The sequence below is a fragment of the Artemia sp. Qi Xiang Cuo genome, chromosome 7 (genome assembly GCF_049724085.1).
Source record: "Artemia sp. Qi Xiang Cuo chromosome 7, ASM4972408v1, whole genome shotgun sequence".
Lineage (NCBI taxonomy): Eukaryota > Metazoa > Arthropoda > Branchiopoda > Anostraca > Artemiidae > Artemia > Artemia sp. Qi Xiang Cuo.
Genome location: NC_142800.1, coordinates 75,247,021 through 75,259,982, shown reverse-complemented (window position 1 = coordinate 75,259,982; position 12,962 = coordinate 75,247,021). Strand labels below are relative to the sequence as shown.

General features: G+C 33.4%; 1 protein-coding gene across 2 annotated transcripts in view; it reads right to left on the bottom strand.

The window, feature by feature from the left end:
• sdt (MAGUK p55 family member stardust) overlaps positions 1-12,962 on the bottom strand; it is a 276,035-nt gene that overhangs the window by 186,343 nt on the left and 76,730 nt on the right. For both annotated transcript variants that reach the window (XM_089092566.1, XM_089092567.1), the window contains one exon: positions 1,370-1,427. In XM_089092566.1, the coding sequence (XP_088948692.1) occupies positions 1,370-1,427 (58 nt within the window). The remainder of the gene's footprint in view (positions 1-1,369; positions 1,428-12,962) is intronic.

The window sequence follows — 12,962 nt, the reverse complement described above, 5'->3', positions numbered from 1 at the left end:
AAATCAGAACCAATAAACAAATGAAGCACAATAAGAACATAAATGATAATAAATAACAGAGTCAAGCTTAAGACAAGCACAAATTAACCTGAGTTGGGCTCAAAACCCCTATGCCTTCCCAAGGCAAGAATAAAATTTTCACTTTACTGAAAAAAATAAAAATGAATGTGCATTGTCAGTTTAATATATATATATATATATATATATATATATATTGATATTTTGTAATCAAAATGTTAATATTATTTGATATATTAAAGTTATAAAAGTAAAAACATTTATATTTTTTTCAGTAAAGTGCAAATTTTGTTCTGACCTTTGGTAGGCATATGGGTTTTGCGCCCAACTTATGTTAATTTCTTCTCGTTTTGAGTTTGACTCGGTTATTTATTGTAATTTCTGTTAGTTTTGGGTTTCATTTATTTATCGATGCTGATTTGTGGTAGTTCCACGCTTTGTAGATTATTTGATTTTATTTTTGCTCATTTTTTGTTTAATGGAGTTCTTTGCCTTTTTTGAAAAACTTATTTTGTGAAAAAAGTTTTTTTTAATTAATTTTACAAAGGAATGATCGTCCCTCGGTCGAAGTTTCTCTGGAGACTTCCTTGTTTGATTTGTTTTATTTCTCAAATGAAATCAAAATGAAACACTGTTTTATTTTGCATTAAATATGTTTCTACTTAATATCATTCCATTCACTTAATAGTGTCCGGGAAGAGATGAATGATTAATTTCCAAGTAGAAGACAAGATCCTTGGAAACAACATCACCAACCTAACGTCTGCAAAGGAAAATCCCTAATTTGAACAATTTTTTGGTATGGGAAAAGTAGGGCAGGGTTTTGAAGATTATTCAGTATTATGTTAGAGAATCTTAGATCATTTTTATTTTTAGCACAATGGAACTATAGCACTAGCGATGCAAGTAGTATTACGGTGTAGGGTAGTATTACGGTGGTGGTAGCGATGCAAGTAGTATTACGGTGTAGGGTGACGTACGGTAGAAGATCTCTAAAGACATATTATGACGGTCTTAGTGGTTGCGTGCTAGTTTATGCAAATATTTTTCTTTTTTAATTCCCACCCCCCCCCCCCCCACAAGATCCAATGACAGCAAATACAGGGAGAAAAACAGATGAAGAAGAATAAAACACTGCAAAAATAAAGTAAAAAAAAAGTCACAAACTAACACCCATTAGTCAATACCCACGAAAATCTCAGCCCGAAGAACAGAAGAGTGCCACTAAGCGGCTGTGTGTCACCAAAAATATTTGCTTCTTCTTCTTCTACTTTGCATTTTTCAAATGTTACCCGATTATAAGATAGTTACAAAATTCAAAGAACCTAAAATTCGAGGTTTATTTTCTTACCTATTTTGTTTCCACTTTTCCTTTTTACTCGAAGACATATTGTTCGACTCCGGATACACTAGAAAGAAATCAATTAATAGCTTATATATTAATATACTATATATTAATTAACATATTATATTATATTATACTATCATATTATATTATATATTTAATATATATATACATATATTATATATTAATATATAGCTTATTAATAGCTTATAACCAAAAAAGTAAAAATAATCTTTTCGGCAAATGATGTCACAAACATCATTATTATTTCATTATTTATTTATTATTTTATGTCCAGTGTCTTACTTTCAGCTCTGTGTATATTTTTCTATTGCTTTATAAGCTAGTTTGTCTGTCTTTTATTTCTCCATGAAACATAAAATATCTAGAAAAAGACTTAAAAATTAATCAACGATGTGTAAAGTACAAGAAAAAGAAGTAAAACCGTAACAATCACGTAATCTTTGAAGGGTGGGGCACCAAACCTCATCATTTTACCCCTTGCTTGTATACCTGTCTTACTATAAAAAAAAAAAAAAAAAAAGAAATAAATGGACTATGTTTATACATGGAGAGGGTACATGGGGTACACTTTTTATTTGTGTACCCCAGTCTTATGTGAATATCCTCACGTCCGAAGCGATAGGGTGTATATCATAATTTTTGAAAAACTGTTAGAAAGTAAGAAACATTTTTCTAGTGAGCTTTTATGCTCTTGTTGTGTTTGCAGAAGCGTTTTCACTTTACGGGAAACACGATTCCTAATTCTAACTTGGAAATGTGCATATACTTTTCAATTGCTTTTAAAGCTGGTTTGTCTGTCATTATTTTCGTCAGGAAACATTAAAAAATTAATGGATGAAACTTAATTGCATCAAAATGAAATACATAGCGGACAGAGAGTTATAGCTCGATATCTCAGCTTAGCCTAATACACAAATAAATGAAAATGACAACAATTTACATAAAGACCTTAGAACATAAAAAAAAGACTATCAAACAAGAAAACAAAAAGGCAGGAACACAAAAACCTAAAAAGTCACCCTAGCACGATTATAGTCAATTCAAAATTACAGCCAAGCCTGTCACTTGTAAGTTAACCATCCTGACAAAGGATGACCATCAAGATAGTCCTTTTCATTCAAAAATTGAAAGGCGAAAACTATTTTTAAATGAAAGTAAAGGATCGACATTAAAACTTAATACCTAGAAATTTCTTAGGAGTTATCTCTTTAATTACTTAAAAAGAGCACTATTTCTTTAACTGACCGTTAGATCAACCCTCTTTTGATGACTATGGATGGTCACATTCATTACCATCCTTCTTTGGTAAGGTAAGGAATTTTAAATATTTTCGATAGCACCTTTAAGGTTCTCATACTTACTGAATTTAATGCATAATTTCTATCAAGACCCAACCCCTTTTGGGTAGATTTAAATTACTATTTCAAAAATTGTGATTTTTTTTATTTGAAAATAGCCTTTGATGAGCAACATTGAAAATGCATTTTACGTTTTTAGCATCAGCATAAAGAATGGAATCTGTTGTTGCATATATTTTAATCAAAAGTTATTTTGTTAGAATTTGGGTTTCTATTGACAAGCCGTTCTTCATTTAGTTTATTTCTAAGAACTGTTTAATCCAAGGCTAAATGTTCGGGCGGACCCTCTTTTAACCCTGTTTTTTACATTCAAATCTAATATTTGTTGAAAAAAATTCCGGGAATGACAACCAATTTATATAATACGTTTGGCAGGGGGCCAAGGGGTTAATGCGTTTGGTGAAACAAGAAGACATTAAAACAGTGTATATAAATAGAAAAAGAAGAAATTACTCCCCTTTAAGTTTCTGTGAAAACAAAGCTCCTGGTAGAACTTGCCCGCCACCGTTCTCAGAAATTTCCTTGAGGCACTCATGATACCTCCCAATTCTCCACAGTCTGTACCGGTAAGCTTGTTAACTTAATCATTAAAAATAAATCTGCAATAAGAGGGGAGCTATCATCCTGTAGCATCCTTATTGCATGCTTAGTGTATAAATACTGCTAGGAGCAAAGGGAGATTTGGGGTAAACTTATACCTCCCCTCTTCACTCTAAACAAACTTTTATATTTATCTGAGGGGTACATAGAAACTGAAACTTTTGGCATAAAAAGGATTGATGTCTCAAAATTTTTCATCGATAGCTTTTGTCCCCTCTGTGGGGCAAAATTGTTGTCTTGTGCCACAAAATGGCAAAAAACACCAATTTCCTGTATAAGAATTTTTTTTGCTACTTAAAAAGGACATTTTAACTTTTAATTCCCGGTCGAATGATTCCTCAACCGATTTTGTAGGACCATTGTTTCGACATGAAACTCCCTGAAAAAAATGAATCCGCACCCATGATCATCCGTCTTGAAATAATATACAATTCTACATTTTTTTAGGTACGAGCTTGAGACTGCATTTATGACACGTTGAACGTGACAGCGTAATTTTCTTCAAGATCCTTTACCCTTCTGGGGGTGTTTTGTATCCTTTACGAAAATGGAGTAAATTTTCCCGGCTCGTAGCTTTTGGTTCGTGGCTTTAAAATTAATGAATTTTCCATATGTAGAATCACCATGAAATATGAATCCTTTTGATGTCTATATTGTTACTAAATTCTTTTTTGGAGTTTCGGTTACTATTAGCACAAATCGCTCCTTGCTCACAGTTCGTCACCGTGAGCTCTTTGATTGTTCCTTAAATTCATGACTATTAACAAGGAATTATATCAATTAATTTTATCATTACATCCATGACGATTAAAATACTTTCGACTTAATCCTATTTTGATTGAATTTTTGGAGGAGCTCCTTTACAGATTTGTTTTCCCTTTTGTGCATCTGATTGAGGAGTAAATTGCAAACAACGCTTTACTGTTGTTCCCTTTGATTTCCCATATCAATGGAGACTTCTTAGCTAATCCTTCCTTGTCAGAGACTTCACGGCATCTACCTTTGAGATATAATGAACAGTCTGTTGTCAAGAAATCACTTAAACTAATAAGCAATTTCGAACAGGACTTAACCTAGTTCTCTCAAGACAATTTATCAATAACCTTTTCGAAGAAATCCAGTTCCTTTCTGTTTTCCTTCCAATATATAGCATCTCAACTTCATATTGGCAAGTAGATTGCGAGATTTTATTCTTTGTTTTGGAAAAACACGCTAAGTTTAGGGTTTTAATTGGAAAAAAACGATTTATTCTTGGTTTATTTTCACGACGATGGGTAGTTATTTTCACGACGATGGGTAGTATTTTTCTTCTATTGATGCACGGACAAAGGCATACATCTGTTTTTAAATCGCTCTGTTTACACTCAATAAGAGACAACTGTGCATATGTGACATACGTTGCTAAGGCTGCATATGTTGCTAAAGCTGCATAAGCCATTGGTTGGATTTGCCGACAAAAGTGTTGCAGGAGCAGCACTTTGATTTTGTTTCTTGGCCATCGATTGAAGTTCATAGTTGACAACTCCTCAAACACTTACAAACCGTATGTCTCAAGAAGAAGTTTTTCTTAAAAAAGGAAAAAAAGACCAGTGTCCCTAAAAGACGGTTTAAAATACCGCCCTATTCTTAGAAACAACTTTACTCTCTATTTTTCTGACCTACAATCAGCGTTTTCAGCTTTTAAATGCGACATATGTAAAAACCAATAATTTATTACTCAGCCCCAAAACATGGGCCTACCACAATCTACTTGGTTATTTGTAGCATGAACAAACTAAGGTTGTGTTGCTGTGCCTCAAAATTTGACATGTGTCTTATGCATTCGTTGCTGAAAACGATTAAATTATGTGTCTTTCACCGACTGATTGTTGCATAAACACTTTACTATTAATTGGGAAGTTTAGTCATTGCGTTGCACTGTTATTTATAATCTTGGTGCAACCATTTCCATGAAGATAAATATTTCTGTCTTAAAATTTTTGGGAACGAATAAAATGATAAACCAATTAGCGCAAGTATATAACCCCTCTTCCTGATGAGCAACATATCGTACTATTCTTGCGCAGAAGACAATCTTTATGATGGAGGACAAATACAAAAACAATGAAAATGTAAAACCTGCTAACGTTGACGTTAGCAGGCCTGCTAACGATAAGCCTACTGTAAAGTTTAACTGTCTAAAACGTGTCGATTGAAGTCCCCTTGGATGTAGGCACCCTCCTACCAAAGCTCAAGTGAATGCGGATGCTTTAACATGGAAGGTAGATTGGGTTCAGAAGGAGGGGATACCTATGAAAACCCAACCACTCTGTCCCCTTGGCCCAAAATTGCTCGCGCACCCATTATGATGAAGATAGGAGGTCGGAGAAGGAAAACATGTTTCTGAAAATCATATATAAAAGAAAAATACAGGGTAGCTTGATTCTCTGCTGAAACTAGGTAATAAAAAGTCCTTTTCCCCAGTCCTTTTTTCCTTTTTTCCAGGGTGCTTGGAGGACCCAAGGACCCTGTTTGTGCCTCCAATCATAAAGATAAAAATTCTTGCCGTGAAGGAGGAGAGTTTTTGAAGGAGTCACAGGAGTAAGGAGCCAGGTATTACTCCTGGGCGAAGTTTACATCATTGCCAGATGAGAAAGGTACTATTTTCGTAGATGGGTCAGAAGGTACTGAATATACATGGTTTTGTTGTTTGATGGTTATGAGTGATGTTTCATGGTTATGTGATTTGATGTTTCATAGATGGGTCAGAAGGTACTGATTACACATGCTTTTGTTGTTTGATGGTTATAAGTGCTGTTTCATGGTTATGTGATTTGATGTTTCATAGATGGGCCAGAAGGTACTGAATATACATGGTTTTGTTGTTTGATGGTTATGATTGCTGTTTCATGGTTATGTGGTTTGATGGTTATGTGAATTGATGTTTCATAGATGGGTCAGAAGGTACTGATTACACATGGTTTTGTTGTTTGACGGTTGTGAGTGCTGTTTCATGGTTATGTGGTTTGATGGTTATGTGATTTGATGTTTCATAGATGGGTCAGAAGGTACTAAATATACATGGTTTTGTTGTTTGATGATGAGTGTTGTTTCATGGTTATGTAGTTTGATGGTTATGTGATTTGATGCTTTATAGATGGATCAGAAGGTAGTGAATACACATGGTTTTGTTGTTTGATAGTTATAAGGTATGTTTCATGACTATTAGGTTTGATGGTTATGTGATTTGAACTTTCAAAGATGGATCAAAAGGTACTGCTTACGCATGCTTATATTGTTTGATATCCTTAACTGCTGTTTCATGGTTATGTGGTTTGATGTTATGTGATTTGATGTTTAATAGATGGGTCAGAAGGTACTGAATATACATGGTTTTTTTGGTTTGATTAAATAAAAAAAAACAAGTTTTTTAAACTGAAAGTAAGGAGCGACATTAAAACTTAAAACGAACAGAAATTATTCTGTATATGAAAGGGGCTGTCCCCTCCTCAATGCCTCGCTCTTTAGACTAAAGTGTTTTACTGTTTTAAAAAATATAGTTGTGAGAAAGAGTCAAACTTTAGCGTAAAGAGCGAGGCGTTGAGGAGGGGATAGCCCCTTTAATATACGGAATAATTTCTGTTCGTTTTAAGTTTTAATGTCGCTCCTTACTTTCAGTTTAAAAAACTTGTTTTTTTTTATTTAATTTCTGATCGTTTTTTAGTTAATGCAGCTTTTATTTTAAAATGCAAAATTCCACATTTTTGCTGATAGGAGTTTGAAGCTTCTTTAATAATGTTCTTTGCTAAGCTGAATCTGATGGTGTGATTTTCGTTAAAGTTAATTAAAAAAATTTGCAATTAAAACAAAATTTTATTGTTTAAAAAAAATTGAGTTGTGAGAAACTAAAACTTTAGCGTAAAGAGCGAGGCGTTGAGGGGGGGGGGACAGCCCCTTTCATATACGGAATAATTTCTGTTCGTTTTAAGTTTTAACGTCGTTCCTTACTTTCAATTAAAAACTTGTTTTTTTTATATTTCATTTGTGAACGTTTTTGAATTAATGCAGGTTTTGATTTTGGCTCACCGTGCATGAATAATTAAAACGAAATTTGCATATTAATTTTACTTTTATTTGGTTAAATGGCTTTCTCGAAACGTCTTTATTGGTAATAAATATACGTAACTTACGAATTAACTTACGTAACGAACTTCGATCTTCATATATTTTTAATACGTATATTAGGGGGTTTGCCCCCTAGTCAATACCTTGCTCTTTAATCTAAAGTTCGAATTTTGTTCCAATTCCTTAAAAATGACCCCTTAATCACAAAGGCCGTTAGTTAGAATAAATAGCTCTTATGAAAGTCCTAAAAAATCTTTTGCTTAAAGAGCGAGGCATTGACTAGAAGGTGAACCCAATCATATAGCTAATATTTTTCTGTTCGTTTTAAGTTTTGATGTTGCTAATTACTTTCAGTTGAAAAACTTGTTTTTTATATTTAATTTCTGATTTTTTTTTTTAAATAATGATGGTAAATCCGGCGCCCCCTTCATAGCAATGTCCCTTCCCTCATGAAAACTTCCTTCATGAAAAGATCCTCCCATATAACACCCGACCCACCCCCACCCCCCCCGACCCGAAAAGATCCCCCCTGAAAACGTCGGTATACTTCCCAATAACCAATACTATATGTTAACATTGGGTAAAGTTCATAACTTTCAGCACTCCCCCTGGGGCTTTGAGGAATTAAGTCATCCTAAAAGACATAGTTATCATATATCTAAACACGTTGAGCGAAATGGCTATCTAATAGTTGTGATTGAACGATTCTGGGAAAAAAATTGTCAGTAGAGGGAGCCAATTTGCCTTCTATTTTTTTGGTCACCTTAACATGGCACTAATAAGACTAATGTCCGAACCAGAAAGTCATCCCGTTATATTCTATGATCACTAGTTTAATTTAACGATCGATGGGAAAAAAAAACAAAAAAAAACAAAAAAACACGCATCCGTGATCTTTCTTCTGGCAAAAAATGCAAAATTCCACATTTTTGTTGATAAGAGCTTGAAACCTTTACAGTAGGGTTCTCTGATACGCTGAATATTATGGTGTGATTTTCATTAAGGTTCTATAACTTTCAAGGGGTATTTCTCCCTTTTTTCGAAAATCAGCCAAATTTTCTCAGGCGCGTAACTTGTGATGGGTAAGATTAAACTTGATGAAACTTATATATTTGAAATCAGCATTAAAATGTGATTCTTTTGATGTATCTATTGGTATCAAAATTCCATTTTTTAGAGTTTCGGTTACCATTGAGCCGGGTCGCTCCTTACTTACAGTTCGTTACCACGAACTGTTTGATGGATACGAGTGCTGTTTCATGGTTATGTGGTTTGATGGTTATGTGATTTGATGTTTCATAGATGTTTCTATGCCTATTGAATACAGACGGGAATTATTTGGGCGAATCAAATTAATCGAAATTTTAGGGATTTTTTTAGGTGAAACAGTTTAAGACAATTTAGAGGATGATTTGGGGTGAAACTCTGTGGTCGTTATAATACACAAGTACACAATATTGGATTAGTGAGAGAATTATGAGTATGAACCATCAATGACTCTAACCACAATGGACCTCAACTTCAAGGGGTCACCTCTCCCTAACCCCCAAGGCCCCCCTCCACCCAACGTTTTTGCCCCTCCCCCCCATTTTTTTACACTTTTTTATTAATTTTTTATATTATTTTTTTAACATGGTATTTTTTACAACTTTTTTTACATGTCTTAGAATGAACCAGTATACAATATGGGATTATGTGAGACGATTATGGATTTGAACATCAAGGACAGCAACCATCAATGACCCTAGCCATCAAGGACCTCAACCTCCAATGTCCACTACCCCGACCCCCAAGGGCCTCCTCCCCCCACTTTTTGCCCCCCCTACTTTTCGCCCCCCCCACATTTTTTAATACTTTTTTTGCGCGCTTGAGGCACAGAAGGCCCCCCCTCCACCCAACTTTTTGCCCCCCCTTTTTTTGTTCGCTTAAGAAACAGAAGGGTCCCCCCCCACCAACTTTATGGGCCCCCTCCCCCATTAGTGTTTTGTCGTGGTCTACCTTGTCGCTGATAAATTCTCTTGATGTTTTAAAGTTCATTTGTGTTTATTGTGGTTTACCTTGTCACTATTACATTCTGAAGATGTTTCAAAGCTCAGTTTTTTTTTTGTTTTTTTTAGTTGAAATGTAAGAGTTGGAATATTTCAGTAGTGTTTTGTCTTGGTTTACCTTGTCACTGTTACATTCTGAAGATGTTTCAAATTTCATTTTGGACTTTTTTCGTTGAAATGTAAGAGTTGGAATATTTCAGTAGTATTTTGTCGTGGTTTACCTTATCACTGTTACATTCTGAATATGGTTCAAAGTTACTTTTGGATTTTTTCGTTGAAATGTAAGAGCTGGAATATTTCAGTAGTGTTTATCGTGGTTTACCTTGTCACTATTACATTCTAAAGATGTTTCAAAGCTCTGTTTTTTTTTGTTTTTTTTTGAAATGTAAGAGTTGGAATACTTCAGTAGTTTTTTGTCGTGGTTTACCTTGTCACTGTTTCATTCTGAAGATGTTTCAAAGCTCATTTTGGACTCTTTTCGTTGAAATGCAAGAGTTGGGATATTTCAATAGTGTTTTGTCGTGGTTTACCTTATCACTGTTACATTCTGAAGATGGTTCAAAGTTCATTTTGGATTTTTTTTTTCGTTGAAATGTAAGAGTTGGAATATTTAAGTAGTGTTTTGTCGTGGTTCACCTTGTCAGTGTTACTTTCTCTTGATGTTTCAAACTTCATTTTAGATTTTTTTTTTTCGTTGAAATGTAAGAGTTGGAATATTTCAGTAGTGTTTTGTCATGGTTTACCTAGTCAGTGTTACATTCTGAAGATGGTTCAAAGTTCATTTTGGATTTTTTCGTTGAAATGTAAGAGTTGGAATATTTCAGTAGTGTATTGTCGCGGTTTACCTTGTCACTGTTAAATTCTGAAGATGGTTCAAAGTTCATTTTGGATATTTTCATTGAAATGTAAGAGTTGGAATATTTCAGTAGTGTTTTGTCGTGGTTTACTTTGTCACTATTACATTCTGATGATGTGTAAAAATACGCTTCTGATTTTTTTTGTTGAAATACAAGAGATAAAATCTTTCAGTAGTGTTTTGTCATGGATTTCAACGCCTCTATTACAATCTCTTGATGTTTCAAAGTTCATTTTGGATTTTTTTTTCGTTGTAATGCCATTGTTGGAGTTTCAAAGCAGTAATTTTTTATTATTTAACATGTAACAGTTACATTCTCAAGATTTTTCAAAGTTCATTTTGTTTTTGTTTTTCCGTTGAAAAGTAAGAATTGGAATATTTCAGTAGTGTTTTGTCGTGGTTCACCTTGTCACTGTTACATTCTCTTGATGTTTCAAAGTTCATTTTAGATTTTTTTTTTTTTCGTTGAAATGTAAGAGTTGGAATATTTTAGTAGTGTTTGTAGTGGTTTACCTTGGATTTCATTCGCTCAAATGGAAGAGTTGGAATATTTCAATAGTGTTTCGTCGTGGTTTACCTTGTCACTTTTACATTCTGAAGATGTTTCTAAGTTCATTTTGAATTTTTTTTTTCGTTGAAATGTAAGAGTTGGAATATTTCAGTAGTGTTTTGTCGTGGTTTACCATGTCACTGTTACATTCTCATGATGTTTCAAAGTTCATTTTGTATTTCTTTCGTCGAAATGTAAGAGTTGGAATATTTCAGTAGTGTTTATCGTGGTTTACCTTGTCACTATTAAATTCTGAAGATGTTTCAATGTTCATTTTGGACTTTTTTAGTTTAAATGTAAGAGTTGGAATATTTCAGTAGTGTTTTGTCGTGGTTAACCATGTCACTGTTACATTCTAAAGATGTTTCTAAGTTCATTTTGAATTTTTTCGTTGAAATGTAAGAGTTGGAATATCTCAGTAGTGTTTATCGTGGTTTACCTTGTCACTATTACATTCTGAAGATGTTTCAAAGCTCAGTTTGTTTTTTTGTTGTTTCGTTGAAATTTAAGAGTTGGAATATTTCAGTAGTGTTTTGTCGTGGTTTACCTTGTCACTGTTACATTCTGAAGATGTTTCAAATTTCATTTTGAACTTTTTTCGTTGAAATGTAAGATTTGGAATATTTCAGTAGTATTTTGTCGTGGTTTACCTTATCACTGTTACATTCTGAAGATGGTTCAAAGTTCATTTTGGATTTTTCGCTGAAATGTAAGAGTTGGAATATCTCAGTAGTGTTTTGTCGTGGTTTACCTTATCAATGTTACATTCTGAAGATGGTTCAAAGTTCATTTTGGACTTTTTTCATTGAAATCTAAGAGTTGGAATATTTCAGTAATGTTTGTAGTGGTTTACCTTGTCACTGTTACATTCTGAAGAATGTTGGAATATTTCAGTAGTGTTTCGTCGTGGTTTACCTTGTCACTGTTACATTCTCATGATGTTTCAAAGTTCATTTTGGATTTTTTTTTATTTCGTTGAAATGTAAGAGTTGGAATATTTCAGTAATGTTATGTCGTGGTTTACCTTGTCACTGTTACATTCTGAAGATGTTTCAAAGTTCATTTTGGATTTTTTTTTCATTGAAATATAAGAGTTGGAATATTTCAGTAGTGTTTTGTCGCTGTTCACCTTGTCACTGTTACATTCTCTTGATGTTTCAAAGTTCATTTTAGATTTTTTTTTTTTTAGTTGAAATGTAAGAGTTGGAATATTTTAGTAGTGTTTGTAGTGGTTTACCTTGGATTTCATTCGCTCAAATGGAAGAGTTGGAATATTTTAATAGTGTTTTGTCGTGGTTTACCTTGTCACTTTTACATTCTGAAGATGTTTCACAGTTCATTTTGGATTTTTTTTTTAGTTTAAATGTAAGAGTTTGAATATTTAAGTATTGTTTTGTCGTGGTTTAACATGTCACTGTTAAATTCTGAAGATGTTTCAAAGTTAATTTTGTACTTTTTTCGTTGAAATGTAAGAGTTGGAATATTTCAGTAGTGTTTTGTCGTGGTTTACCTTATCACTGTTACATTCTGAATATGGTTCAAAGTTCATTTTGGATTTTTTCGTTGAAATGTAAGAGCTGGAATATTTCAGTAGTGTTTATCGTGGTTTACCTTGTCACTATTACATTCTGAAGATGTTTCAAAGCTCTGTTTTTTTTTGTTTTTCGTTGAAATGTAAGAGTTGGAATATTTCAGTAGTTTTTTGTCGTGGTTTACCTTGTCACTGTTTCATTCTGAAGATGTTTCAAAGTTCATTTTGGACTTTTTTAGTTGAAATGTAAGAGTTGGAATATTTCAGTAGTGTTTTGTCGTGGTTTACCTTATCACTGTTACATTCTGAAGATGTTTCGAAGTTCATTTTGGATTTTTTTTTCGTTGAAATGTAAGAGTTGGAATATTTCAGTAGTGTTTTGTCGTGGTTCACCTTGTCAGTGTTACTTTCTATTGATGTTTCAAACTTCATTTTAGATTTTTTTTTTTTTAGTTGAAATGTAAGAGTTGAAATATTTCAGTAGTGTTTTGTCGTGGTTTACCTAGTCAGTGTTACATTCTGAAGATG